At 43.4% G+C, this 27,536-nt stretch overlaps 1 protein-coding gene across 2 annotated transcripts in view; it reads left to right on the plus strand.

The window, feature by feature from the left end:
• Positions 1 to 23,672, plus strand: part of LOC308393345 (plakophilin-4-like) — an 81,939-nt gene extending 58,267 nt beyond the window's left edge. For both annotated transcript variants that reach the window (XM_080877039.1, XM_080877038.1), the window contains 12 exons: positions 4,834 to 5,047; positions 7,902 to 8,085; positions 11,585 to 11,702; positions 12,952 to 13,146; positions 14,065 to 14,238; positions 14,575 to 14,725; positions 17,521 to 17,713; positions 17,868 to 17,952; positions 20,261 to 20,378; positions 20,493 to 20,624; positions 20,735 to 20,808; positions 20,926 to 23,672. In XM_080877039.1, the coding sequence (XP_080733165.1) occupies positions 4,834 to 5,047; positions 7,902 to 8,085; positions 11,585 to 11,702; positions 12,952 to 13,146; positions 14,065 to 14,238; positions 14,575 to 14,725; positions 17,521 to 17,713; positions 17,868 to 17,952; positions 20,261 to 20,378; positions 20,493 to 20,624; positions 20,735 to 20,808; positions 20,926 to 21,183 (1,896 nt within the window). In that variant the 3' untranslated portion in view covers positions 21,184 to 23,672. The remainder of the gene's footprint in view (positions 1 to 4,833; positions 5,048 to 7,901; positions 8,086 to 11,584; positions 11,703 to 12,951; positions 13,147 to 14,064; positions 14,239 to 14,574; positions 14,726 to 17,520; positions 17,714 to 17,867; positions 17,953 to 20,260; positions 20,379 to 20,492; positions 20,625 to 20,734; positions 20,809 to 20,925) is intronic.
• Positions 23,673 to 27,536: the final 3,864 nt, after the last annotated feature.

A 27,536-nucleotide genomic window follows, 5' to 3' on the forward strand; every position in this document is an offset into this window, starting at 1 on the left:
ATTCACCCATTAAACGATGAGGCATCCTTTCCCTCCTGACACATTGCCCAGCTCGAACCACTGTAGATATCCAGCATGATTTTTTTTTTCCCATTCATATCCGATGTGTTTTCAGTGCATTCATGAAATTTTTTGAGCGTTGTATATACAGAGAAATGAGCATCAGATGTAAGATAACTGCATCTCCCACAGGAGATAATCATCCTTGATCAGGCAATCAGACATCAACACAAATCAAGACAAATCCCTAAAAGGGCACACAGATCTCTGAATAAATAAATAACAATAAATAAGAAATAAACGTGAAAATTAAGCAAATTAAAATGTTTTGATATTTTCAGTCTTTTTTGATACTTCAGATATTTCTGGATTTCTCTTAGTCTCAACCATCTGAGTCCACCTTCAGTGGCTCTTTTGCTCTGACTCCTGTTTCTCCCTTTGTATGCCTGTGTCGTCTCTGAGTGTATTCTCAGCTTACAGGAATCAAAATCTTGTTTTATTTCTTCCTCTTTTTCTTTTTTCTTTTCTTTTCTTTTCTTTTCTTTTTTTTTTTTGATGCCTGCTGCCAAATTTGGAGCCAAAGCGCCATCTGCTCCAACAAAACTTTAAGTGACGTCGGTGCCAAATGTGCCGGCGCTCCGACGCGCGCTCGCTCTCTTTCTTTGCTCGGCTTCCCGTGCATTAAATGACGCCAACAGGACGGCGCGGCTCCGCGTGAGAGCCATTTTAGTGCCTTTGGGTTTGTTTGGTGATGAGCTTTTAATTAGCCTTTGGAGCAGCCTGGACACAAGTCTGCTCATTTAGCCAGAAACAAATGTTTTCAATGACGGTTTGAACGCGGAGTCGGAGAGAATCGGGGAGCGCATGCAGCTCTCCTGAGATGGGGTTTATTTCGAGATGACAAGAGAAAGTTCTGAGCACAGCACAGAGAAGCGTCTGCAGCTTTGTGTCCTGGTTCCCTTCCAAACTATTTCAGAAACTCATCGGCACATAAAATCAGTGCTTTTGTCTTTAAAATGTTTTTTTTTTTGGGTTTTTTTGTTTGTAAGAACACATCTTAAAACTCAAAGTTGTCATAATGTGCTTCAAAAGTTATTTTTCTATTGCTCTTTCATTTTCAAAAACTTTCTATAGTTTGACCGTCATCTGTGTTTGTTTAGTTAAATGCAGGTTCAGTCTCGGACGGGTTAAATGTAACCATCAAAATCACCTTCAAACATTTGCACAGGTCCAAAGAAACTGCATGGATGGTTACCAAATAGATCTAAAACTGCTGCTCATTCATCCTGACAGTTGTTTGATTCCTTTGAATTCATTTAACGACTGATACGTCCGTCTTTTACGTGTGTTTTTAATCTCTCCTCCTGTGAGCATGCCACACTAACGGTGACCTTGTGCGTATGCAAACAGTTAAAGTCTGAAACTAATGCGCAACCGTGACAGTTATCCCGTTATGTGTGTAAGACATAAATCTGAAACTCATCCAGGAGGCACAGAAAACGCTTTTATTTCCCATTTCTGCCTTCTGATTGAATTTCTTTTCTCTAATATGAAGCTGAGGAGGGGAAAGCTCTGTGATTATTCAGCGTTCTGTCTTCAGCCAGCAGCACCCGATCAGAAAGCACAAACTGATGAAGAGTGACTTATTACAAGCCTGAAAACCAGTGTTTCTACTCCATTTGCTTCCACCTTGAAGTAACGGTTCCCTCCAAAATCAGATATGCATATTTTATCTTCTGGCGTGTAGTACTTTTTATCCCAACCATTCAGACAATTTTTAAAGAACTGGGTGATATCTGGAAAGAGAGATTGAAGATGAGTTGTTTAAATGTGCTTTTTAGGTAGAAAGACAAATCTCTACACCTGATCTGCCCCGAACTGGTTAACCAATCTACATCTGTAAACAGCATAAGAGATCAGAGCTTCTGATCTTGTTCTTTTTAATTACCTTTTAAAAGATATGTCCATACAAAGGCTCAAGTGTCAAAGTCCAAAATCAAGTTTTGTTATGGACTCATGATTCTTCTACCGCTTAGTTTCAAGTTTAGTTCTTCCGAGTGTCTCTGAGGTTATGTCTGGTTCTTGTTTGATATTGTTAGTTTCCTTTTGTGTCTTTGTTTTTGTCTCTGTGTCTTGTCCTCAGGGTCTCCCGTGGAAGTTAGCCTTGTCTCCATGTTTATTTACCTTTGTCTCCCCAGTTGTGTCCCTGCTCTTTCAGTTTGGTATTGGTTCAAACAGTGGCGGTCCTAGCACCCCCCCCCCCCCCCCCCCCCCCCCCCCCCCCCACACACACACACACACACACAAAACATATTATGGATTGTACATTAACATAAAGCTTGTTGGAGCCATACTGAATTTCACCAGAGAAACACACACATACATGAAGAGAGAGAGATTCTGCATTGTATGCAAACGGCTACCAAACAGCCATCATAATTCTCCACACGATGAGAACAGGACAAATCAAGAATTGACAATGACTAATATTGTGCTGAACACGCGCTCTTTTCTACTCTGGAATATTCTCATCAATTTTCTTGATATTTATTTATAATCACCTCTGTTAATCCTTGATATTTATAACTGAGTGATCTGTATATATTAGTGCTATTTCTTAAATGTGTGAAATCTGTAACATAATGTATTGTTTGGAGTTTAGTCTGTTACTGTTATTATTTTTACCATTTCTTCTTGGAGAAACTGTAACTCACATAATTTCCTTAGGGATTAATAAAGTATTCTGATTCTGATTGTTTCAGGATGACCTGCCATTATCCAATGACACATCTGCTTATCTGTATCTTTTGCTCGTTTCTCCTCCTCCTCTTTTCTCATTTTTATAAACGGAGCACCTGATGGCTTTGAACTTTTCTTGTCCATCTTCCATTGGTTTTAATTTTGCACTCCAGTATGAACACCCATCCCCCAACTCGAGGATCGCGACAACATAACCTAACACACCTCCTCCTTAGTTCACAGATTCACTTTGTCGAGGGTGCATTTCTGGGATTTCCCAGGATTCAAATCATGAATACATAATGGGCCTGGATTTACAACATTATGAATGAAATGTGCTCTACTTGGAGGCAGCAGGCCCCCTCACCTTTCGATGTGTTGTGTGTGTGAGACTTTAAATCATCAAACTGTAAATTATAAATTTTAAATTGTTATTGATCCCTTTACCTGAGTCCTAAAGTGTATATTTATTTTCTTACTCTTCTTATATTTATTGTTTGTTTACTTGTACTGCTGTAACTGGAGCCTCGTCGTCTCGTCTCTCTATATACTGGACTGTATGTAGCGGAGATGACAATAAAATGGTAAATGGCCTGTATTTGTATAGTGCTTTACACATCCAGTCATCCACCCATTCACACACACATTCACACATAAAGTTTACTTTGACTTCAGCACAGCAGCGAGCAGGTGCACTGAGGGCTCTCGCGCTCACTTTTCACATATAGAATTTTGAAAAAACATCAGTGCAAATTATAAGTCTGTATCATGATGTCTGGTGTTTTCCTGGTTGTTGGTTTGTTTTTATTTTGTGTTATTTTGCGAGTTGGTTATTAGATGCTGCTCCAGCCAGCCAGAGAATCCCCCGCCTTCCCGCCCTCTCCTCCCTGTGCCGCAAGCAGCAGGCGCACCTCGCAAACGGAGGGCGCCCTTACTCCCAGCAAATGGGTGATAGAAAACCAATCGGTGCCTACGACTTTCCCAATATGCCCTGGCATGATGTCGGGGCAGCATGAGTACGAGTAATTTTTTTTTTTTTTTTTTTTTTTTGCCGATGCCCGTGATGCCGCCCCCGGCAACTGCCCGTGTCGCCCGTATCAAAAACCACTACTGGGTTCAAATATGAAAGGTACCCAGCTGTATTGATCATCACTTTGTAGCTGATGATTGGTCACCAATGAACCATCCAGGCTGAATGGTCCACTTGAATATATTTGCCACACCCCTCATATGTCAGTCAATGCTATCCTTCACTCTAATTGGTAGTCTCTTCAGTTGCTCCCTTCGAAGCTGAAAGGTGGGTGGCTGTGGTTCAGGTGGGGAAGCGAGTTGTCGACCTGTCATGAAGGTCGTTGAATCAGTCTCCCCGCTCCACTATCTGTGCATCTTTGCCCCTCAGATGAACCCATCAGAGTGTCTGTGTAAATGTTTGATAAAGTGTTTTGGTGTAGATAAAAGCACTTTTTCAATGTTTGTGTGATTAGGTGAATGAGGCTTGTATTAGAAAGTGCTTTGAGTGGTCAAGTTGAGTATAAAGGCGATATGTAAGCACCAGACCATTTACCGAAAGTTTAACTTTGTGTCACCAGCAGTCATTTCACCTGTTTTTGCTAAATGCTTTTGACTTTCTGTCTGTGGTGAGACAGTCCTCTGTGGATGGAAAGTAAATCATACTGTGTCATATTGAGAGAATAAAAAGTGTGTTGTACAGCTCTCCTCAGGCCCTTTCATATGATATATTACTCCATATCGTTTATTGAAATGTTTTAGCGAACCTTGGTACTTTTCACCCAAGGCCTAGTATACTGTTGTGAAGTTTGAAGACCTTGCATAAAAAATTTTGTTTTTTCTCATTTTTAACAGTTGGTGTGACCTTGACCCTAATTTTCACCAAAATTAAATCAGCTCGAGCTGTTATTGGTATCTACCATCACATAAAATTTGAAATTGATATAGAGAAATCCGTGGACGCTTGACTACAACAAACAGAGAAACAAATATAACTGATTAGGGGTACTGCCACAAGAGGCAGACACAAGCTCTGCACTGCAGTTTAAATTGACGTTATTAAGCGTAACGGCTCCTCTTCTGCAGGTTTGTCACCTGGGAGGGATCCAGCACCTGGTGGACCTCCTGGATCATAAGGTGGCCGAGGTTCAGAAAAGCGCCTGCGGGGCCCTGAGGAACCTGGTGTACGGCAAGGCCACCGACGACAACAAGGTGACGCTGAGGAACTGCGGTGGCGTGCCTGCCCTGCTCCGCCTCTTCCGGAAAACAACTGACAATGAAGTCCGTGAACTGGTCACCGGTACGTCCCGATAGCCTTGACTTGCCAACCTAATCTGCTCATTTACAGCTTGTCCCCTTTTGACCCAACTTTCTCCTGATTGGCTGCTTCTCATCAAAAACAGAAGGTTTGTATAGCAGGTGGTGGGGCTTCTTTGCCTGAGACGACCATATTAGGGTTATCCCCTCTCACTGATGTCATACAGAGCCAAGAGTAGAAAAGCTGTGTAAAAGTGAGTGTTTAGAGCAACCTGAAGCCTGAACTCACAGGGATTACGTTGAACCTCAATTGTGAAAAAGTGGTGACACTGTTTAAAATGTAAGTAAACAGAGGAAACAATCATTTGTAGATCTCGTTAATTAAATGTAATGATTGGTGGGGGGGTTTTAATAATGCAAATAATGCTTAAAGCTAAAGTTATTCCCGAACTGTGTTCAAGTGTTTTTCTCAGTGTGATTTGGGAGATTTTTGTCATTTTACTGTGGAAAAAAAAAAAAGGATTTAAATGAAGATGTATTTATGGTGTTGGGGTTAAATTGTGGAATGATGTTTATGGGCATAAAAATGTGCAATCAAATATATTTTTGAGGGTTACATGTCAGAAAATTGTAGCTCTTTTGTTTGTTAAGGTTATTTTTTTCCTACTTAGAAGGTACGGTACCTTAAATGATAAGAATATAGGCCAGGCATAAAACTAGCAGGTGTCATGTATTAACATTAGAATAAATGGGAACAGTAGGAATGTGTGTGACCCTATCCTTGTCCTTAATGCCTACTACTGCCCAGAAACTACACGGGGTACCTTTAATTATTTATAAAAGCAGAGAAAAATCTAGAAAACTGGATTTAACTAATGAAAACATTAATCATCTGTATGTTTCCAAGCTTTAAATTTTTATATTCACATTCAAATATTCATAATTGCTAGAGACAGTCATTTAAGGTAAGTGCAGAGGTTTAAGAGAGTATAGCCGAACATCTTTAAACTGTATTTCTAGATTCTGGTTGATTTCTCCGACTCATAAATCCTGTCGTTCCGATAAGGACTGGTTCTAACAGTCTCTAAACTCAGATGCCTTTTTATTCCTGAATGGGTGAAATAAGCTAACACTATGGTCCACATCGACAAAAAAAGGCTCAGAATAATAGCTTGACACGATAAAGTCTGGTGTGTGTGGGTGTTCGCCTGCCAGCGTGGTCCGTTGACTTCCCGGTTGGTTGGCCGGCCGACTGGCCGCCTTGCTGGCTGAGCATCGGTCTGCGGTGCCGTCTGACTGCCTGGCAGTGTTTTAATCTGTGTATCGGCTGTTCTGTGGGAGGTGTGAGCGGCAGCGGCTTAAACACTCGGCGCACAGCGCTGAGCAGATCTCGGCACAGTCCTCGGGACAGATGCTAAGATAATGTGCTTTGGAAACAGGACTCTGCAGCCACACCACACATACTGTTTGAAGGCAGCAGATAAGAAGCTGCTAGACACGCTTCACCAAACCACAGAGGAGACTCTTCTGTCTGGTGAAATGCTTCAGAAATGTTCTATTTTTAGCTCGGGTTGGGACTCTGATTATTAAAGGTGCACTTTGTTCTTTGGTAGCTGCTTAAATTTGATCTTCCACACCCCAAAACAAATTGCACTTAATAACATTCAGGAACAAAGCTGCATATTTAAAAATAAAACACTTGTTTTTACTGAACTCAAAGCTTTTTTCCCATTATTACTCTTTTATACTTCGTTTATGGAGGATATTTTTACGTGAAGCCTTGGACATGGTTGGCAGTTGTATTCAATATAAAACATTTTGCTTCCAAGCAGCAATAACTTTCATGTCATTTTAACCTGCTCTTGAGCAATAGTTCTCTTTCTAAAGGTCTTTTTGGACTTTTGGCTGATTTTTTTTTTTTTTCACTCGTTTTCAGTCCAGTTCTTATACCTGACCATTTTCAGATTGTAAGCCACTTAACTTCGACCGATGAATGAATCATTCAAGCATAAAAAAGGCACCTAACACTGAAATGAACCAGTCTTGTATCTACACATAACAGACAACTAAGAAAAGATTTTAAATTATATCTTGAGGCACTTTGTTACTAGCAGCCTGTCACGAAAGAACATCTCTTGTTCCCATTTCCTTAGTCTATGAAATCTGTGAAAAATTTCAAAGATAACACAGTTTGACAGACATAAAATAGTATTTTTGTACCAACAAGGGGATTCCCAAGGACCTATTCACAGAAAGCTTTGCACATCTCAGCTGGTGTACAGTGTCAGTCGTTAAAGAAGAAGGAGCAGGTCTACAAGGCTTCAAGAAGCAGTTCTTGGCTCAAGCGAGGTATGAAAATTACTGAAAATCAGTGGCAACAGCTCTGATGGAGTGATGAATCTAAATTTTAAATCTTTTGCTCAAATTATTGATCTTATCTCTGCTTTTTGCAGACGATGTGGTTCTTTTAGCTTCATCCTCCACCTCACACTGGAGTGGTTTGTGTGTGAAAAGAGTGGAGTGCCTGCTCTGGGCTGGGAATTAATTGACAAGTGGAAGAGTTCCAGTATCTCAAGGTTTGAGTACAACATTTAACTGAGCCAGTTGAGGTGGTTTTGGCATCTGACTAGGATGCCTCGATGGTGCCTCATAGCTGAGGCAGTTTGTCCAATTGGAAGGAGACCCAGGACACGCTGGAGAGATTGTACCTTTCGGCTGGTTTGAGAACACCTTGATATTTCCTTGAAAGAGCCGGAGGAGGAGGTTGCCAGGTAGAGGGAGATCTGGAGATCTTACATTGCTGCCACCACAACCTAGACCTGGATAGACAGCGATGGATGGATGGATGGACAGGTAACAATAGTTTTGACTTATTTTACTGTGTGCATCCACTGCAGGCGTCCTGTGGAACCTCTCCTCGTGCGACGCAGTGAAGATGACCATCATCCGCGATGCTCTGACCACGCTGACCAACACAGTGGTCATCCCCCACTCAGGCTGGAGCAGTGTTTCTCACCGTGACGAGCACAAAGTCAAGTTCCAGTCCTCCATGCTGCTTCGCAACACCACCGGCTGCCTGAGGTAAGAAACAAATCAAACGGCCCCCTCAAACACTCAATAAGTCAGCGTGTGTTCATCGCAAAAAGCAGCTTAAGTCGTAAAATGATGATAGAATCGAGGAAAAGAACCAATTTGAAATATGGTTGGTATTATGACGTTATTCATCAAACTTTGTCCGCGTCACATCAACACATTAAACACCTCTTTAGCCGAAACTGTCCTCAAACCACGCAAATCCATCCTCATTTCCACCCTGAAAATAATCGCCTCCTAAGCCTGCTGAGTAACCCGGCTCGCTGTTTGCTTATTCAATTGATTCTGGTTTTGAAATGCAAGGACGACTTTTGGATTTATTGGTTGTCTGTGCTGCTTTTTCTCCCCTTCCCATCTACTTTTCATCTTAACGATTCTGTAAAACCACAGCTCATAATCACGGCCGTATAATCCGTCAATAAGGGGCTCTGTAATGGAGATTTTATGCAGCCGTGAAGTCTTTAAGAAACATTTGACCATATTGGCCTACAGACGCAAATACCAGAGAAAGTGTATCTTCAAACTGAAAGCCCAGGATGAAGGTTGAGATTTATTACCTGCAAATGTTAGCATGCAGAGAAAGTTTTAAGGTCTTGAACTCATTTGAAAGATGTAATTTAGAGTAGAAGCTCCTTTTATCCCGTATGATTTAGTTCACTTCAGGATGTTCTGGTAATAATTGGGATTAGATCAAAGTGGCATATGGCAGAGTCGCACACTGGGGGCTACAGAGAAGCCGCAAGAATTAAACGCTTTAAATTTCCAAATCAAGACATAGCACATGACTATTTACAGACAGTTGGGGTTAAAAGTAAAATAGGGGATTGACATCAACATGGCTCTAGTCTGGGTGGAGTCTCGTTCTCTTTGGGTGCTTCGGCAAGCTCCAAAGATAGTTGGTCATAGGTGTAAATGTGCTTAAGTGCACAGAAGAAAGTGCTGGTTTAATGTACCATACATGAAAATATCTACTGTAAAGGGCCGTGAGTGGTTCTTAAGACTAGAAATCACTTTATTAATAGCGGCCGCACTCATCTGAAGAAGAAAGGACTTCCTCCTTCAGATCTGAGGTTTTATGTAGCAGCAAGTGTGAGCGGCTCTATAAAAACAGAAGTTTAGTTTGCTGGTCTGAGACACCAGTCTGTGAAGGGTTATAGATGTCCATCGTTCTACAGTGAGAAAGATTATTCACAAATGGAGAACATTTGAGAGAGTTGCCAATCCTCCCAAGCGTGGACGTCCCAGAAAATTCACCCCAAGGTCAGACCGTGCAATCCTCGGAGCTTAAGTGCTACATCTCAGACTCTACAGGTTTCAGTTGGCATGTTAAATATTAAAGTTCATGACAGTACAATAATCAGCGTTCTGCTCTACCAAGTGTAACAATTGAGTTTAACATCCAGGCATCCATGAAAACGGAATTTATGACATTTAACGGAGTTAGAAGTTAGCAGGAAGTTAGCTCGCTAGCTTCTATCTAAATACAATATAGCATGTCCTGACTGCGGGGTTTTGGAAACAAATTAAAACGTACAGCTCTGCTATCACTTCCAGCATAAATGAAGACAGAAAACTAAACAGCAGCGACGTTTGTAGGGTTACTGAAGTTGGGCTAGCTGGTATATAATGATGTGCTACGTGACCGCTAGCGACACAGCTATGTTAGCATAATATAAACAAGCTAACTTTTTTTCCACTCGATAAAAGTTACCGTGAGTGTTCTCGGTGGTCAGGAACAAATGTAATCGCATGGCAGGATGCTGTAAAAGGACCAAACTTCAGCCAGGAGAACAACTGAGATAATCCATCCACAATACGAGGTTAGTCATTCATATACTGTTGCATGGGCTGGGCTGTAGTTACATCCTAAGGTTTTAAAAACTGAGCTTAAATAAATGATTAGCGGTAATAAAAGCCGAGGGAGGTCAACAGGGATCACTGACTGTTTTAGGAGCTTTTTGAGATTAAATAGAAGAAAATACATAACATTAAACATGTTAACAACACAAAAGCCATATTAAACGCAGACTACTTTAGGCCCGGAAGTAGGATTCGTCGCGTCATCACTTAACGACCGGATTGCTGCTGAAGATTTCTTGAACATTAAAGTAGTCCAGCGATAGCGATTAATACTTCCAACCGTTCTTTTCTTTTGAGTGTGATGAATCCTGCGATTGACATGTTGGATCATGCCCATGCCGTCATGGAAAGAAAAAACATCCTGGTCGTTCGGTGTGTTCAGGTAATCAGCTGACCTCATCTTCTGAGGTCGATCCAACTCCAAATTATAGCACCGCCCCCACAGGCTTGTGCTGTAGGCGGATGCATCACTTTATCCGCCTCTCCTTTTACCCCAGTGCACCCATCATTCTGGAACAGAGTAAATCTGCACTCGTCAGACCACATGACCTTTTTCCAGAGTCCAGCCTCTACTCCCAAGCAGGCTGACATTTTCTTTTTTCCGATTAGCCTCGCCGATATTTAGTTTTTAAGGCTACAGGGCTGTTCAGTCCCAAACTCTCAAGTTCTCTTTTTAATTTAATTTAAGCGCCTTGAGGTGACTTTTGTTGTGATTTGGTGCTATATAAATAAAATTGAATTGAATTGTGCGCGTGGAAATGTTCACTGAGACCTCATTTTGTCCTCAGACATGAAGGGTCACCTCACTCCTTCCGGGCTTTAGAAACAGTCGTTTCAGCTGCTTTCTCAATAATTTGAGCTTTACGACTTGCACTAGCACTTTTTCCACGACCAGACGTGGCTGTTGAAGAAATAAGAAGCTACTCAGTGCATCACATTGTAATCCAACTTTTTTCACCAAATTCTGAAGCACTGTAATTTTATGTAAAGCAACAGTGCAAGTAAAACATAAATCTCCTGATGCATTAAGACTCTTTTCAGTATGTGATCTGTTTCATGAGTGGCTAAATCTTTTATCTACCTCTCGTGTGTCTCCGTTGTTAGTAGGGGAGAAACCGTACCTGTAAGGTAACACCAAGAGTCGGGTCTTAAGGATGCAATACTTCCCTTAGTTGTAGATTTATTTACCAAACACAAAACTTCAAAACTGCTGAGTGGAGACTTCCAGTCCAGGTGTGCTCCCTGAAGCAGAAAACTGCACGACGTGTCTCAAACAGCTTTGAAGTGCTGTGGGGAAGCGGCGCGTGCACGCGAGCCTCGGGCACTTTGCTTCACTTAGACTGGCGTGAGGCTGTAGGTTGATGGTATGGAAATGCATTGTGGGATTTCTTTGCTGCTGTTGTGCAGTTTTCTCATGGCAGCTTTCCATTAGCAGCAGCTGGAGGTTCCTATTGGAGGATCAGCTCCCTTCTTTACTGTATCCAGGCAGGTTTGAAGCCACCCAGTGGGGGAATCCACACACTGCACCTGAGTCTGAATTAATGTGTTTCGTGTGTGTGTGTGTGTGTGTGTGTGTGTGTGTGTGTGTGTGTGTGTGTGTGTGTGTGTGTGTGTGTGTGTGTGTCAGGAACCTGAGCTCAGCAGGGGAAGAGGCGAGGAGTCAGCTGCGGTGCTGTGAAGGTCTGGTCGACTCGCTGCTCCACGTCCTCAGAGCCTGCGTCAACACCTCCGATTACGACAGCAAGGTGCAGCAAAGCACAAACACACAAAGATGCACATGAGTGTGTGAGTCATGTTTTGTCACAGTTTATCCCCGAGAGAGTCATCCCAACTTAACCTGACCCAGACACAGCTGGAACCGCACTCTGGGGACCTGAATCTGATCCCTCAATACTCACATACTGCAGTATGTGCAAACTACAGCTACTGAGACTGCTGTTATAAGGATGCCCTGTCAGTTACTTAGTACGTGGCCAGGCCACATAAACGTACTATACATGTGTTTAGATGTTATGCATTCATAAATTCAACTACAATTTTGACCACCAGGGTGCAACGTTTTACCAGTGGGTGTGATGAAATGTTTTCAGGGGTGTGCTGATGTTTAGCATTTGCTGTTTGTTTTTAGGCACCACCTGATTTTAAATTACTAATACAATAATGGATTGAAATGTAGGCAAATCTTTTTAAATGCTTACTTGACTCACTTGCACCATCCTGTGGTACAAATTGGTATTGCATGGAAGTGAACCCTGGCCTGTGTTCATCTTCAGTTGATAACCCTTCAACACTTCACAGATAGATCCATAAGTACTTTTACTACTAAGTACTATTGCTGTGGTAATAGTTCCTATAATTGAAAACCTAGGAACAGAAAAATGTGTTTCAAGAATCAAACATAGGTGTTTGTGGCTATCACCACCAAGTAAAAAAAAAAAAAAAAAATTATATATATATAGCTGTATAGGCTTAATGATCATCTGTAGTTCACAAAAGATTCATTGATATGAAAATAAAAGACGCTGACCTTTTAATAATGATATTAAAAGTTAATATAAAGCTTGAACCTCTAAAACACGATAACAAGCAAACTGGGGAAACATCCAAGGGCATCACATGTTCAGTACAGAAAATACAACTACAGCACAGAAGTGTTGCAGACGTGTGGCATAATATCATCATCATGCAAACAAGAAGAGGATGTAGTGTCCCAGCTACCTTAGCTAACAAATAGAAATAAATAGCTTAAGCAATAAAACATCGATGTCAGTGGTCTGAAAATTCTAAACTACTTGCACAGACAAAACATCATATAACAGAAATAAACCTTTTGCACCATCCACAGGCTGAAACAAGAGCTCTGCAGAGCAGATGTCTAATGTTTGATTTTATGTGAAAACTTTCCTCTAGCACCACCATCAGGTTTCATTAGCAGGAAACACAGAAGAAGAGGCAGAAACAAAAGAAATGCTCAGTTCTCATTTTTACTTTCAGATAGTGGAGAACAGCGTCTGCACCCTGAGGAACCTTTCGTACCGCCTGGAGATGGAGATGCCCTCCTCTCGCCTCCTCGGCAACCAGGAGCTGGACACCCTGCTGGGGTTCTCCTCCCCAGCCAAGGAGCTGGACTACCTCTGCTGGGGCAAGAGGAGGCGTGGCAGGAAGAGAGGCGGCTGGCCCGACTCCAAGGTACGACTGAGGCCTTTTACAGGCATTCTTTTAAAGCATGAAAAGATGTTTATGTGCTTTAAAAGTACTAAAAATATACAAGATGTGTATAAGAGCAGTTACCTGTTGAGCAATCTGAGAACTCAAAAGCTAGTCTGGTGATCTCAGGGAACCCTCCAGTTTATACCTGGCGCAAACGGACTCTGAATGCAGTGGGACTGATCCACAACAGAAACCACAAAAATCTCACCTTTTGCCTTCATATAATTTATCCCGACAGGAAAACTGGGCAACCGCACAGCTGTAAGGTTTGCTGTCCTCTGTATTCGTCAGCAAGTGAAAGCAAATATGAGACATGACGGGTCCTTGTAGCTCTAGATTTAAACTGAAAACTGAAATCTTCAAAAGTTCTTAGCTGCCAGGCAGGCGATAAAGAGGAAGACCACAGAGAAGCTTCATGGATTGCTTCATAGTTGGTGTGACAGAGGAAGATGATAGAGACAGGATGAGACGGAGGCAGACGATCTGCTGTGGAGACTCATCATGGGAACAGCTTCTTTATTGATTGGTTGATTAGGTTATACAAATCATAACGAGAAATCAAAACCTCTGAAATGAACCCAGAAAGGAAGGAAGGAAGGACGGAAGCAAATAAGGGAAAATGAAGGTAATTTTTCCACAAATATATTCTGTTTACAGCCATCTGAACTGAATCATTGTATAATTTGGATAAAGAGAAATGAATTGGCTGCTCCGTGGGTTAGTTATTGATTCTAAGCTGGTTTTAGGTGCTTGTTTTTATGTAAAGAGTTTATGTAAATAAAATTTTCCCTCTCCTGGATCAAGCAACCCTTAGAGGAATCGCCCTTTAAGCAGTTTAAGCACTCCCAATTATACAAACTCGACTTCACTTTCTGTGCCTTGGTGCGTTTGTCGCAGTGGGACGGTGTCGGGACAGTCCCGGGTTTCTCCCAGTCTCTGAGAGGAGCAGAGCCGCTGTGGCACCCAATGGTGGTGAAGCCGTACCTCAACCTGCTGGCTGAAAGCTCCAACCCCGCCACCCTGGAGGGCGCTGCCGGGTCCCTGCAGAACCTCTCTGCAGGAAACTGGAAGGTAAGACCTCGTCTAAGGCTAACACAAGGTGCAGATTTTCCTAATTATAGACAACACTGTGGAAAAGTCTTGAGCCACCAAGCAGCCAGACTTGTTTGTCCATTATAAAGCGCTCTTGAGCAATAGTTCTCGAGACTTTCTGAACTGTTTCTTTGGAACATCAGAACAAGCCATCAGCTTTCATCTCAGTCCTATTTTGCCAACTTCAAACCTCCAGTGAATACAAACAGAGACATCGCAGGTCAAGTCTTGTGTTTGTCACAGTAGGAATCTGATGGGTAAAAACAATATTTGACTCCTTTCGGGGCATTTAAAACTCTGTTTCTATTTTTGCAGTTTTCGGCCTACATCCGAGCAGCGGTGCGTAAGGAGAAGGGCCTTCCCATCCTGGTGGAGCTGCTGAGGATGGACAACGACCGGGTAGTCTGCTCCGTCGCCACCGCTCTGCGTAACATGGCATTGGACAGCCGCAACAAGGAACTGATAGGTACACACACACACCCCTCAACTGTTTATTCAAAGCCAGCACATACTCAGTCTTTGACATTACGTTGCCCCCTAGTGGTGACACAATCCTACATTTGTGCCCTCTCCTATCTGCAAACAAATTACAGTTAAAGTAGAGCTAATGCCTAAATGCTGCTCCTGGGAAGGGTGAACACCTAAAGCTTACCTGTGAACAGTCATTCTTGGGTTGTGGCATCTTGCCACGCCCAAGTATAGAGCTGCAGTAAAAGGAACGAAAGACGGTCACTAAAACTGATTCAGCAAAACTAAACATCTCTTAATACTCTGCCTGCAAATAAACAGCACTGTTACACATTTACACATGTTCAGTGTTAATGAAATCCTGAAGTGGGTGCACAAATTTCAGACGTATACATGCATACAGGTTCAAACATATACTTAAGTATATATACAGTGGGGCAAAAAAGTATTTAGTCAGCCACCGATTGTGCAAGTTCCCCCACCTAAAATGATGACAGAGGTCAGTAATTTGCACCAGAGGTACACTTCAACTGTGAGAGACAGAATGTGAAAAAAAAATCCATGAATCCACATGGTAGGATTTGTAAAGAATTTATTCGTAAATCAGGGTGGAAAATAAGTATTTGGTCAATAACAAAAATACAACTCAATACTTTGTAACATAACCTTTGTTGGCAATAACAGAGGTCAAACGTTTACTTATAGGTCTTTACCAGGTTTGCACACACAGTAGCTGGTATTTTGGCCCATTCCTCCATGCAGATCTTCTCGAGAGCAGTGATGTTTTGGGGCTGTCGCCGAGCAACACGGACTTTCAACTCCCGCCACAGATTTTCTATGGGGTTGAGGTCTGGAGACTGGCTAGGCCACTCCAGGACTTTCAAATGCTTCTTACGGAGCCACTCCTTTGTTGCCCGGGCGGTGTGTTTTGGATCATTGTCATGTTGGAAGACCCAGCCTCGTTTCATCTTCAAAGTTCTCACTGATGGAAGGAGGTTTTGGCTCAAAATCTCACGATACATGGCCCCATTCATTCTGTCCTTAACACGGATCAGTCGTCCTGTCCCCTTGGCAGAAAAACAGCCCCATAGCATGATGTTTCCACCCCCATGCTTCACAGTAGGTATGGTGTTCTTGGGATGCAACTCAGTATTCTTCTTCCTCCAAACACGACGAGTTGAGTTTATACCAAAAAGTTCTACTTTGGTTTCATCTGACCACATGACATTCTCCCAATCCTCTGCTGTATCATCCATGTGCTCTCTGGCAAACTTCAGACGGGCCTGGACATGCACTGGCTTCAGCAGCGGAACACGTCTGGCACTGCGGGATTTGATTCCCTGCCGTTGTAGTGTGTTACTGATGGTGACCTTTGTTACTTTGGTCCCAGCTCTCTGCAGGTCATTCACCAGGTCCCCCCGTGTGGTTCTGGGATCTTTGCTCACCGTTCTCATGATCATTTTGACCCCACGGGATGAGATCTTGCGTGGAGCCCCAGATCGAGGGAGATTATCAGTGGTCTTGTATGTCTTCCATTTTCTGATGATTGCTCCCACAGTTGATTTTTTCACACCAAGCTGCTTGCCTATTGTAGATTCACTCTTCCCAGTCTGGTGCAGGTCTACAATACTTTTCCTGGTGTCCTTCGAAAGCTCTTTGGTCTTGGCCATGGCGGAGTTTGGAGTCTGACTGTTTGAGGCTGTGGACAGGTGTCTTTTATACAGATGATGAGTTCAAACAGGTGCCATTCATACAGGTAACGAGTGGGGGACAGAAAAGCTTCTTACAGAAGACGTTACAGGTCTGTGAGAGCCAGAGATTTTCCTTGTTTGAGGTGACCAAATACTTATTTTCCACCCTGATTTACGAATAAATTCTTTACAAATCCTACCATGTGAATTCATGGATTTTTTTTTCACATTCTGTCTCTCACAGTTGAAGTGTACCTCTGGTGCAAATTACTGACCTCTGTCATCATTTTAAGTGGGGGAACTTGCACAATCGGTGGCTGACTAAATACTTTTTTGCCCCACTGTAAGAGACTTTGGGAAGGCCATTCCTGAAGCTTAATGCTAGCCTGCTGTATCCACTCGAACCCCAGTTGTGATGTGTGTTTGGGATCGTTGTCCTGCTGTAACATCCAACTATGTCCACATTTCAATTTGTTGGAAGCTGCTGATTAGAGGTGAGGTTCAAGATTTTGGAGGTAGTCCTCCTCCTTCATTATTCCATCAATTTTGTGCAAAGTGCCACAGCAAAACAGCCCCAGAGCATGATGGTACCACCACCATGCTTAGCAGCTGGTATAGTGTTCTCAGGTTTTGAGAGCCGTACCTTTACTCCTCTAAACATCTTTTCATTTTGACCAAAAAGCTCAATCTTTGTCTTCTCTGACTATAAAGCTTTTCTCCAGAAGGTATTTGGCTCGTCTATATTGGAGCAGGGGCTTCTTTCTGTCCATGGTAATGTAAAACTCACTCCGCTGTGGACGGTGACGCTGGTGTTCCAGATGTTTTCAGTTCATGACAGGTTTGAGCCCTGGAGTCATCTTGTCTTCTTCTGGCAAATTGGTGACACGTCTGAATTACATGTACTTATTATTGTTTGATCTGATGATCTTGGAATCTGCAGTTGTTTTGAAATGGCTCGAAGAGACCTTCCCAACTTTTGTAAATCTACAATTCTCCGACATTAATTCAATCTTGTGCCACCAATTCTTGTTTGTTAAACTTGTTTGTTAATCCACTAAGAGCAGATCCAGACCTTCTGTTCTGTCTGTCTCTCCACCTGCAGGAAAGTACGCCATGCGGGATCTGGTGAACCGGCTGCCTGGCGGCAGTCCCACTGTGCTGTCAGACGACACGGTGGCATCAGTCTGTTGCACGCTGCATGAAGTCATCAGCCGCAACATGGAGAACGCCAAAGCTTTAGCCGACAGCGGAGGCATCGAGAAACTGGTGGATATCAGCAAAGGTCGAGGGAAAGGGTAAGACGTGACCACCTCCATGTTTTTATTATTGAACTCATTTCGCTACGTTTATAATGAACATCTACCACTGTGACAGGTGATGGGTGACAGAAAATCAGGCACTCCTTAACTGGTTTAACTCATTTTATTTTACATACTGTGTGTGTCACAGATATTCGATGAAGGTTGTGAAGGCAGCTGCTCAGGTGCTGAACACCCTGTGGCAGTACAGAGAGCTGAGGACCCTCTACAAACAGGTGGGTACGAGCAGACACATGTGGAAGAACTCACACTGATGGAATTAAAACTCCATTTACACCTCAAGAAATTTAAAGGCTCTTTCAGGGAGATGCTGATTATCTTTCTTATCGTCTGTTTGTAATTCAGGGCACGGTAATCATTCAAGGCCTTCATTATCCAAAGTCTCTTTCAGAAGTGCACTCCCTTCTGTTAATCTGACTTCATTGGAATGAGAGTCCCTTGGTCTCATCTATCAAAATGTGGCTGCTAAGATAAGAAAAGGCTATCAGCATATCACATCCCTCAGTAAATGGTAGATGGACTGGTTCTTATATAGCGCTTTTCTACTCTTCTGAGCACTCAAAGCGCTTTACACAACTTGTGCATTCACCCATTCACACCCATTTGCACAAGCACATTTTTCTAAGTGCTTTCTAAGTAACATTCACATACACGATGGATGCATCGGAGAGCAATTTGGGGTTAGTATCTTGCCCAAGGATATTTGGCATGCAGACTAGGGGAAGCCAGGAATCGAACCACCAACCTTCCGATCAGTAGATGATGACCTGCTCTACCGCCTGAGCTACAGCCACCCAGTTGTGATGTGTGTTTGGGATCGTTGTCCTGCTGTAACATCCAACTGTGTCCACATTTCAATTTGTTGGAAGCTGCTGATTAGAGGTGAGGTTCAAGATTTTGGAGGTAGTCCTCCTCCTTCATTATTCCATCAATTTTGTGCAAAGTGCCACAGCAAAACCCCAGAGCTGTTTTGCTGTGATAAAAGTGTGATAAAAGTGACCTATGTACTGTGGAGTCTTTAAAAATTTGAAGCGACGGGACAAGCGGAGAACAAAACAAGAGGTATCGGGCCTAAAAATATATATATATCTAGAGCAGATGAAGAGTGTCTGGAAAAAAATGTCCTTAAGAAAGGAAAAAAATCAAGCACTGATCATCACAATGATCCCAAACACACTGCCAATGCAATAAATACCTGGACAGAAAAACACACAGTGGAACACTATCAGTCATGGATCGGCCTCCCCGGAGCCCGGACCTCAACATTATTGAAGCAGTGTGGGATCATGTTGACAGAGAACAGAACAAAAGGCAGAAACATCCAAAGAAGAGCTTTGAATGTCCTTCAAGAAACCTGGAGAACTATTCCTGGAGACGACTTAAAGAAATAACAAGAAAGAGAGTTCAGACTGTGCTGAAGAATAAAGGTGGTCACACCAAATACTGACTTCCAGCTCGTTAGCATGGTACAAACTGTTTTTCCCTTATATGCTTGTATTTACATGTTTTTGCACATGCTTCAATAAATCGCTCTTCCTGTTTCAACTATAAAGAAAGGAGAAACATTCACAGCTGAAGGGACATGTTTCGTGCCATGAGGATGACTCATGATGTAGGATCTGCATAAATGACACATGCTGTAAAAGTCTCATCTTATATGATTCTTAGGAAAGCCAGATTTGAAACGGCAGCCACTGATATTACCAATTAAACACAGCAGCTGTTATGAAAGCCAAATTGACAAAGAATAAAGGAATTCACCACTGACTGTTACAGCCACAGGCAAAATTCGTAACAAACCTGTAACTCTTATGCGGTAAAAGTGTTGTGGCACAGGATTCAAACTGATGAAACCTTCCGGTCCAGTTGCGCCACCAATTGTGGTCATGACTTTTATGGTCAGAATTTCTAGGAACAGCCAAAGAGTGGAGGGTCTCAAGATGTCATCTCAGCTTTTTGCAGATTATGTGGTTCTTTTGGCTCCGTCGGGGGATGGCCCCTGTTTGCTTTGGGGTGGTTTACAGTTGAGTGTGAAGCAACAGGGGTGGGAATCAAGTCTGAGGCCATGGTTCTCTGACAGAAAATTTAATTCAGTTCAAATTATTATATAGCAACAGTTGCCTCAAGGTGATTTATATTGTAAGGTAAAGGACCCTACAATACTGTTCCCCACAGGAGATCAGGAGGAGGTGGTCAGGGAGGTCTGTGGCAGAAGGTGAATGGATGAAATCTACGTAAATGCAGTAGTTTAAGTACATGTAGGTCCTCAACCATTCCCCCAGCAGGTGCTGCAGCAATTTGAGCATCTAAATTCCAACAGCCTTGGAAACGTTTGATGTTTTTTGTTTTTTCCAGTATCCATAGCCTAATTCCATAAGTCTTTTGTCTATTCTATAGAGCCAATTTTGTTTTTTGGGGGGAGGTTTTAAATGTATGTATTCATATTAAAGAAACCCTGCAGGAGCTCCTACATGTGTGCACAAGCATGCCTCTTTATTTTCTTTTTGTCGTACATGTGAACAGGATGGCTGGAACTACACCCACTTTGTCACCCCCGTCTCCACTCTGGAGCGGGACCGATACCGCTCTCAGCCGACCCTACCCACCAGCCCAATGCAGATGTCCCCCGTCATTCAATCAGGTGTGAGAGACATCAAACCGATGATCATATTTCAGTAATAGATTGTTGGGGGGGAAACAGGATTTGGTTTAAATCATATCACTGTTTTATTTTTCTGGTTGGCTTTGTTTTCAGGCGGTAGTGCAACATCCTCGCCAGCGATGCTCGGGATAAGAAGACACAGTTCAAACTATCAGCGGGCCCAGTCATCTATGCAACTCGACACATATTATGGAGACAACAGTTTACACAAACGGCAGTACACAGGTTTGTGGCATTCCTCAGGGATCTGCACACTGGTGTTTCTCTCAAACAACCACCATTTCAGTTTGGAGTTATATTTATTTTACTCTCTACTTATGGATTTTTCACCTCAGGGTCAGAGAAGAAAACCCCATATTTCATTGGGACCTATTCCTCCCAGTCAGGAGAGGATCTGAGAAGATCCCAGGTAAGAAGCCTTTTGTTGTTTCATCATACAGTAATGTCGTGCTCAATCATCCAGGTAAGGATGTTTTCTCAGTTTGGTTGATTTTATATAGACTGACTGATTACATTGTTTTCCAAGCACCCAGAGCCATTCTACGACGAACCCGACAGGAAGAACTTCAACAGCTACAGAATGTACCTGTCGTCCCCACAAGGCTACGGCGAGGAGCACTTTGAGGACGAACCGGCCCACCTGACCCCGTCTTCTCCCGACGGCTACGCCACCCAGTCGCTCCGATTCAAAGCAAACACCAACTATGTGGACTTCTACTCCACCACACGGAGGCCTTCAAACAGGGCGAACAAGTTCACCGGCTCCCCCGACTCGTGGGTGTAGAAAGAAAACAGACGCCGTGGACATCAAGTCTTCACCACGTTGGCTGTCCGTTCCTGTGGGTGTATGTGTGCGGGGAGTGCGTTGTGTGGCTGCGTGAAAGGTTGCGGATGCATGTGGATATGTATGTGTGTGTCTATACTGAAGCTGTGCTGAATGACCAGGGCTTGGTTTGCCACGTGCAGCTTTTGACTAAGTCAGACCGCACGATAATAATACCCGGAAAAAAATTATCCCTTTATTTTTGACTCCGAAGCTAAAAACAAACCAAACAAACACAAGTCAGTTTTATCAGAGGTTTATTGCATAACATAAAGAAGCAGTGCTGTATGAAATTGTTCGCTAGTTTAATGAGCTTCAGGCTGCAAAACTAGAATATTCTGAAATATTTCCACCATGTTGTTTGGCCGTTGCGTACAACTTATAATTCCCACACACTTGTAAAGGTGTTGGCTAGAGGCACGAACAGTCTAAAAGATGGACGTAGCCACCGTTACCTTAGCCACCCCCCTCAGTGAAGTCCCTTCGAGCTGAGTGTCTTCTGGCTAAATGTGTCAAACGAGGAGTGGATCTACCGCACCCACTCCCATACCTTGCTTTATCAGCCTTTCATCCTTTTTGACATTAACAGGGACCACAATTTGCAAAATAAACACTATGCTGTATTCAGTAACACTTGAAAGTAGCGACTGAGACCATGAACTCGTTGGGAAAATGTTTACTGAGGTTGCATAGACTTCTACAATCTACAGTAAGAGCCAGAAATCCTTAGAGAAGAGTTTGCATGCTTGAAATCCCAGAAAGATTAAATCAGATTAAACTGGGAACTCCCCAGTTATCCAGGACTATCTCATAGAACCCCTATCAAACTGGAAGTCCACAGAGTGGCAGTTCTTGTGTATATTTAAGACAATTCTCTGATATAGCTATGACCTTACTGAGACTCGGTGTGTTAACCACAATGTTAAATTCTGGAAATCATCGCCAAGTGTGAACAACCATCAAGGATCAAAAGTAAGTCTTGTTGCTTTGAGTATACTAAATTGGATTCTTTCTAAGGAAGATTTTGCGTTTTAATTGATAGGTTTTTTTGTAAACAATGATCAGGATGTGAAACAAATTGTCTTGGGCTTTGCCATTTCTGCCAGAAGCTAAGTCTACAGACTAGCTAATGGGTTCCCAAGGCTTAGTCAAAAGGTGCTTTTTAAACAAAAGAAAGAAAAAAACCTAGCCCTGACATTGTTGTTTACTCGAGTGTTTGTTCACGTCAACTGATTTCATTTTTCTCTGCAGTAAAAGTGTGCAGTGTGTTGGCTTTATAACATAAATATCGTCCGCCAGCATCATCTTGAATGCAAGAGAAAAAGAAACTTGCTGAAGCTGAGGATCACACCTGGGACAAATTCTATTTACCAGTTAAATAAAACCACTACTCCAAACAACATAAAAGCTGCTCCAAATATTATTTGACCTGGGTTTGGAGATGAACATCCTCACGCTCATGAACCTTTAAAGACTCAGAGAACTGGGGTTAAACCTGTAACCCTCTGCTTTTCTGTAATGTTGGCCAAAAGTGCAGTATATCATAAAGTATGTGAAATATGTGGAAAAACAAAAGTGAACATCTATTTGTACAGATAAAAATGGTTTAACTGTCCTGTTACATTGTTGTATTCAATATGTAGAACTTTCTTATGTGATTGTGAGGAAGATTTTTGTATTATTTATCGATTATTTTTATTAATTTAATTGTGACCTGACCAAAATACCCAATCTGTCTGTTCTGTCTAAAACTGATAATGATGATGTGTTACAGAGGGAAATAATATGTATAGGGATTAAAGATTATATTGTGGCGGACCACCAGGTGGCTCCACTCACACACAAGTTGAAAGGAAGTGTGGGGGTGGAGATTTTGGCGCTGACTATATGTGAAGTTCTGTCAGTTAATAAAGTTGTTGGAGTGAGACACTGAGACCTCTCCTGTCGTTGTTACATACCTCCACATTGGTGACCCCTGTAGTGAACATGCTAAGGCTCGACGACGAAGCCAGCTCTGGCGTGGAAGCATCGGCGGCCGCCGGACCTTCACCTCCGCCGATGGCTGCGTTTGCTGTGGCGCTTAAATTGCCGGATTTTTGGCTTCACGATCCTCCTTCATGGTTCATGCACGTAGAAGCTCAGTTTGCTCTTCGTGGAGTTTCAGCCGACGACACTAAATACCACCATGTGATGGCCTCACTTGACCCGCTGTCAACCCGCCGTGTGATGACTCTCCTCCGGGATCCTCCAGCCCAGGGCAAGTACGCCGCCCTCAAGGGGCTGCTGCTGCGGCGTTACTCCCTCTCTGATGCTGAGCGGGCCGAGAAACTCCTTTCCATCGCGGGCCTGGGCGACGGCACCGCCCTCGAGCTCATGGAGAGCATGCTGTCCTTGCTGGGCGCGGAGGACGGAGGATTTCTCTTCACCCACCTCTTTCTTCGACAGCTGCCGGCTCCAGTGCGCGCTGGCCTTGCCAACTCCCCGCTATTGGCCACGAAGGATTACCGCTCCCTTGCGGAAGAGGCGGATCGCATCCTCCTGGCTACCAGGACTTTCGGCGTCCAGACGGTTATTCAGGACCCACCAGCGTTTTCCCCCTCCCCCTCCCCCTCACCGATGCTCCACGGGCCCTCCGACTCGTCCACTGTGGCCGGAATCGCTGCACGGCGGCACCGCGGAAAGGGGCTTTGTTTTTATCACCAGCGTTTTGGAGCGAAGGCACGGCGCTGCCTCCCGCCTTGCAGTTTCCAGACCCAGGGAAACGGGCATGTCAGCGCTCTGTAGCAGCCGCGACCGCTGGCAACAAGGAAAGGCTGCTTTTCTTAGAGGACTCACGCTCGGGGAGGCGTTTCCTGGTGGACTCCGGCTCACAGAAGAGCCTTCTTCCCCCGGCTGGCTCGGACAGGCTAGCTGAGGGTTGCGGGCCATTGCTAACAGCGGCTAATGGCTCTCCCATCAAAACCTTCGGTGAAAGGTTGGTGACTGTTTGCTTTCACGACCGTGACTTTCAGTGGAACTTTGTTGTTGCTGCTAGCTCTGTGCCTATAATAGGCGCTGATTTTCTTTGTGCTCACGGACTACTGGTTGATGTGGCTAACAGACGTTTAATTGATGCTGTGTCCTTTTCCTCATTACCCTGTTTGACTCGGGGTGCTCAGCCCGTGGTGCATGCTAACTCAGTAGATTCGGGTGACGTTTTTCAGTGTTTGCTTTCTGAGTTTCCCTCACTCACTGTCCCCACTTTCTCGAGCACGGTGACGAAGCATGGGGTAGAGCATTACATAACTACAGTAGGGCCCCCGGTGTTCGCGCGCGCGCGCCGCCTCGACCCCGCCAAACTGGCTGTCGCTAGGGAAGAATTTGCCACCATGGAGCGTCTGGGCATCGTGCAGCGTTCGAACAGTGCCTGGGCTTCTCCGTTACACATGGTGCCTAAATCTGATGGTCGGTGGCGACCTTGTGGGGATTTCCGCCGTCTTAATAATGTCACGGAGAACGATCGTTATCCCATTCCCCACATCCAAGATTTTTCCGCCCATCTTGCGGGGACCTCGGTTTTTTCTAAGATCGATTTGGTACGGGGATATCACCAGGTTCCCGTGCGCGCGGAGGATGTCCCCAAAACCGCCGTAATTACACCTTTCGGCCTTTTCGAGTTTCTGCGCATGCCGTTTGGCCTGAAAGGTGCCGCCCAAACCTTCCAGCGGTTGATGGACTCGGTCTTGCGCGGGCTGCCCTTTGTTTTTGTATATCTTGATGATATACTGGTGGCCAGCAGCTCGAAGGAGCAGCACATGTTCCATCTGCGTCAGGTTTTTCAGCGTTTGGCGGAGCATGGACTGATTATTAATCCGTCTAAATGCCAGTTTGGGTTGCCCGTTCTCGATTTCCTTGGGCACCGTGTTTCCGCCGAGGGCGCGGTTCCGTTGCCTGACAAAGTCCGAGCTGTTTCGGAATTTCCGCGTCCCACGACTGTTAAGGCACTGCAGGAATTTTTGGGGATGGTGAATTTTTACAACCGTTTTCTCCCCAGAGCGGCACATCTGCTGAAGCCCCTTTATGGGGCGTTAAAGGGTAAAAAAGCTAATGACCCCGTTGACTGGTTTCCGGACAGCATCCAAGCGTTTTCTGATGCTAAGTCAGCGTTAGCTAATGCTGCCCTTCTGGCCCACCCATCCCCCTCAGCGCCGATTGCGTTGACCACTGATGCGTCGGACATAGCACCGCGGTAAAGTGAGCCGTCATTTGTGAGCCGCGGTCAAGCCAGCCGCCTCCTATCCGCCGCATAAATTTCCTTGCGCTTTTACACCAGTCTTTACGGTAGCGCCTTTTCGCTTTATGTGCCGATTGAAAGACTATACCCGCGCGCGCACAAATTACAATGTAGCAGCCCGATACAGTCAATACAATTATGGAAATGTCAGAAATTCATTAAAAATCATCCTGAGTAGTTGATGTCCAACTTTCAACACATCCCCCCTCTGGGACACCTACTGTACCTGTGTGCCAAGTTTCATCCAGATTTACTGTAGAATTCCTCAGAAATTAATGGAAACATTTATTCAATCTAATACAGCCAATGCACTACAATTGTGTCAATTTTCAAAAATTCATTAAAAATCATCCTGAGTAGTTGATGTCCAACTTTCAACAGATTCCTTCTCTGGGACACCTACTGTACCTGTGTGCCAGGTTTCAGCCAGATTTACTGTAGAATTCCTCAGAAATTAAAGGGTACTTGTATTCAATGCAATACAGCCAATACACTATAATTATGTCAATTTTCAAAAATTCATTAAAAATCATCCTGAGTAGTTGATGTCCAACTTTCAACACATCCCCCCTCTGGGACACCTACTGTACCTGTGTGCCAAGTTTCATCCAGATTTACTGTAGAATTCCTCAGAAATTAATGGAAACATTTATTCAATCTAATACAGTCAGTACAATAGAATTATGTCATTTTTCAAAAATTCATTAAAAATCATCCTGAGTAGTTGATGTCCAACTTTCAACACATCCCTCCTCTAGGACACCTACTGTACCTGTGTGCCAGGTTTCATCCAGATTTACTGTAGATTTCCTCAGAAATTAATGGAAACATTTATTCAATCTAATACAGCCAATGCACTACAATTGTGTCAATTTTCAAAAATTCATTAAAAATCATCCTGAGTAGTTGATGTCCAACTTTCAACAGATTCCTTCTCTGGGACACCTACTGTACCTGTGTGCCAGGTTTCAGCCAGATTTACTGTAGAATTCCTCAGAAATTAAAGGGTACTTGTATTCAATACAATACAGCCAATACACTATAATTATGTCAATTTTCAAAAATTCATTAAAAATCATCCTGAGTAGTTGATGTCCAACTTTCAACACATCCCCCCTCTGGGACACCTACTGTACCTGTGTGCCAAGTTTCATCCAGATTTACTGTAGAATTCCTCAGAAATTAATGGAAACATTTATTCAATCTAATACAGTCAGTACAATAGAATTATGTCATTTTTCAAAAATTCATTAAAAATCATCCTGAGTAGTTGATGTCCAACTTTCAACACATCCCTCCTCTAGGACACCTACTGTACCTGTGTGCCAAGTTTCATCCAGATTTACTGTAGATTTCCTCAGAAATTAATGGAAACATTTATTCAATCTAATACAGCCAATACACTACAATTGTGTCAATTTTCAAAAATTCATTAAAAATCATCCTGAGTAGTTGATGTCCAACTTTCAACACATCCCTCCTCTAGGACACCTACTGTACCTGTGTGCCAAGTTTCATCCAGATTTACTGTAGAATTCCTCAGAAATTAATGGACATTTACATGCAATTCAATACAGCCAATACACTACAATTATGGAAATTTCAGAAATTAATTAAAAATCATCCTGAGTAGTTGAGGTCCAACTTTCAACACATCCCTCCTCCGGGAAACCTGCTGTACGTCTGGGCCAAGTTTCAGCCAGATTTACTGTAATATTCTTCAGAAATTGCAGGGAACTTATGTTCAGTGCAAGAAAGGCTGAAAGACGACCACCACTGAACAAGACACACAAGCTGAAACGTCAAGACTGGGCCAAGAAATATCTCAAGACTGATTTTTCTAAGGTTTTATGGACTGATGAAATGAGAGTGAGTCTTGATGGGCCAGATGGATGGGCCCGTGGCTGGATTGGTAAAGGGCAGATAGCTCCAGTCTGACTCAGACGCCAGCAAGGTGGAGGTGGAGTACTGGTTTGGGCTGGTATCATTAAAGATGAGCTTGTGGGGCCTTTTCGGGTTGAGGATGGAGTCAAGCTCAACT

The sequence above is a fragment of the Rhamphochromis sp. 'chilingali' genome (assembly GCF_963969265.1).
Source record: "Rhamphochromis sp. 'chilingali' genome assembly, chromosome: 3".
In the NCBI taxonomy this organism is placed as follows: domain Eukaryota; kingdom Metazoa; phylum Chordata; class Actinopteri; order Cichliformes; family Cichlidae; genus Rhamphochromis; species Rhamphochromis sp. 'chilingali'.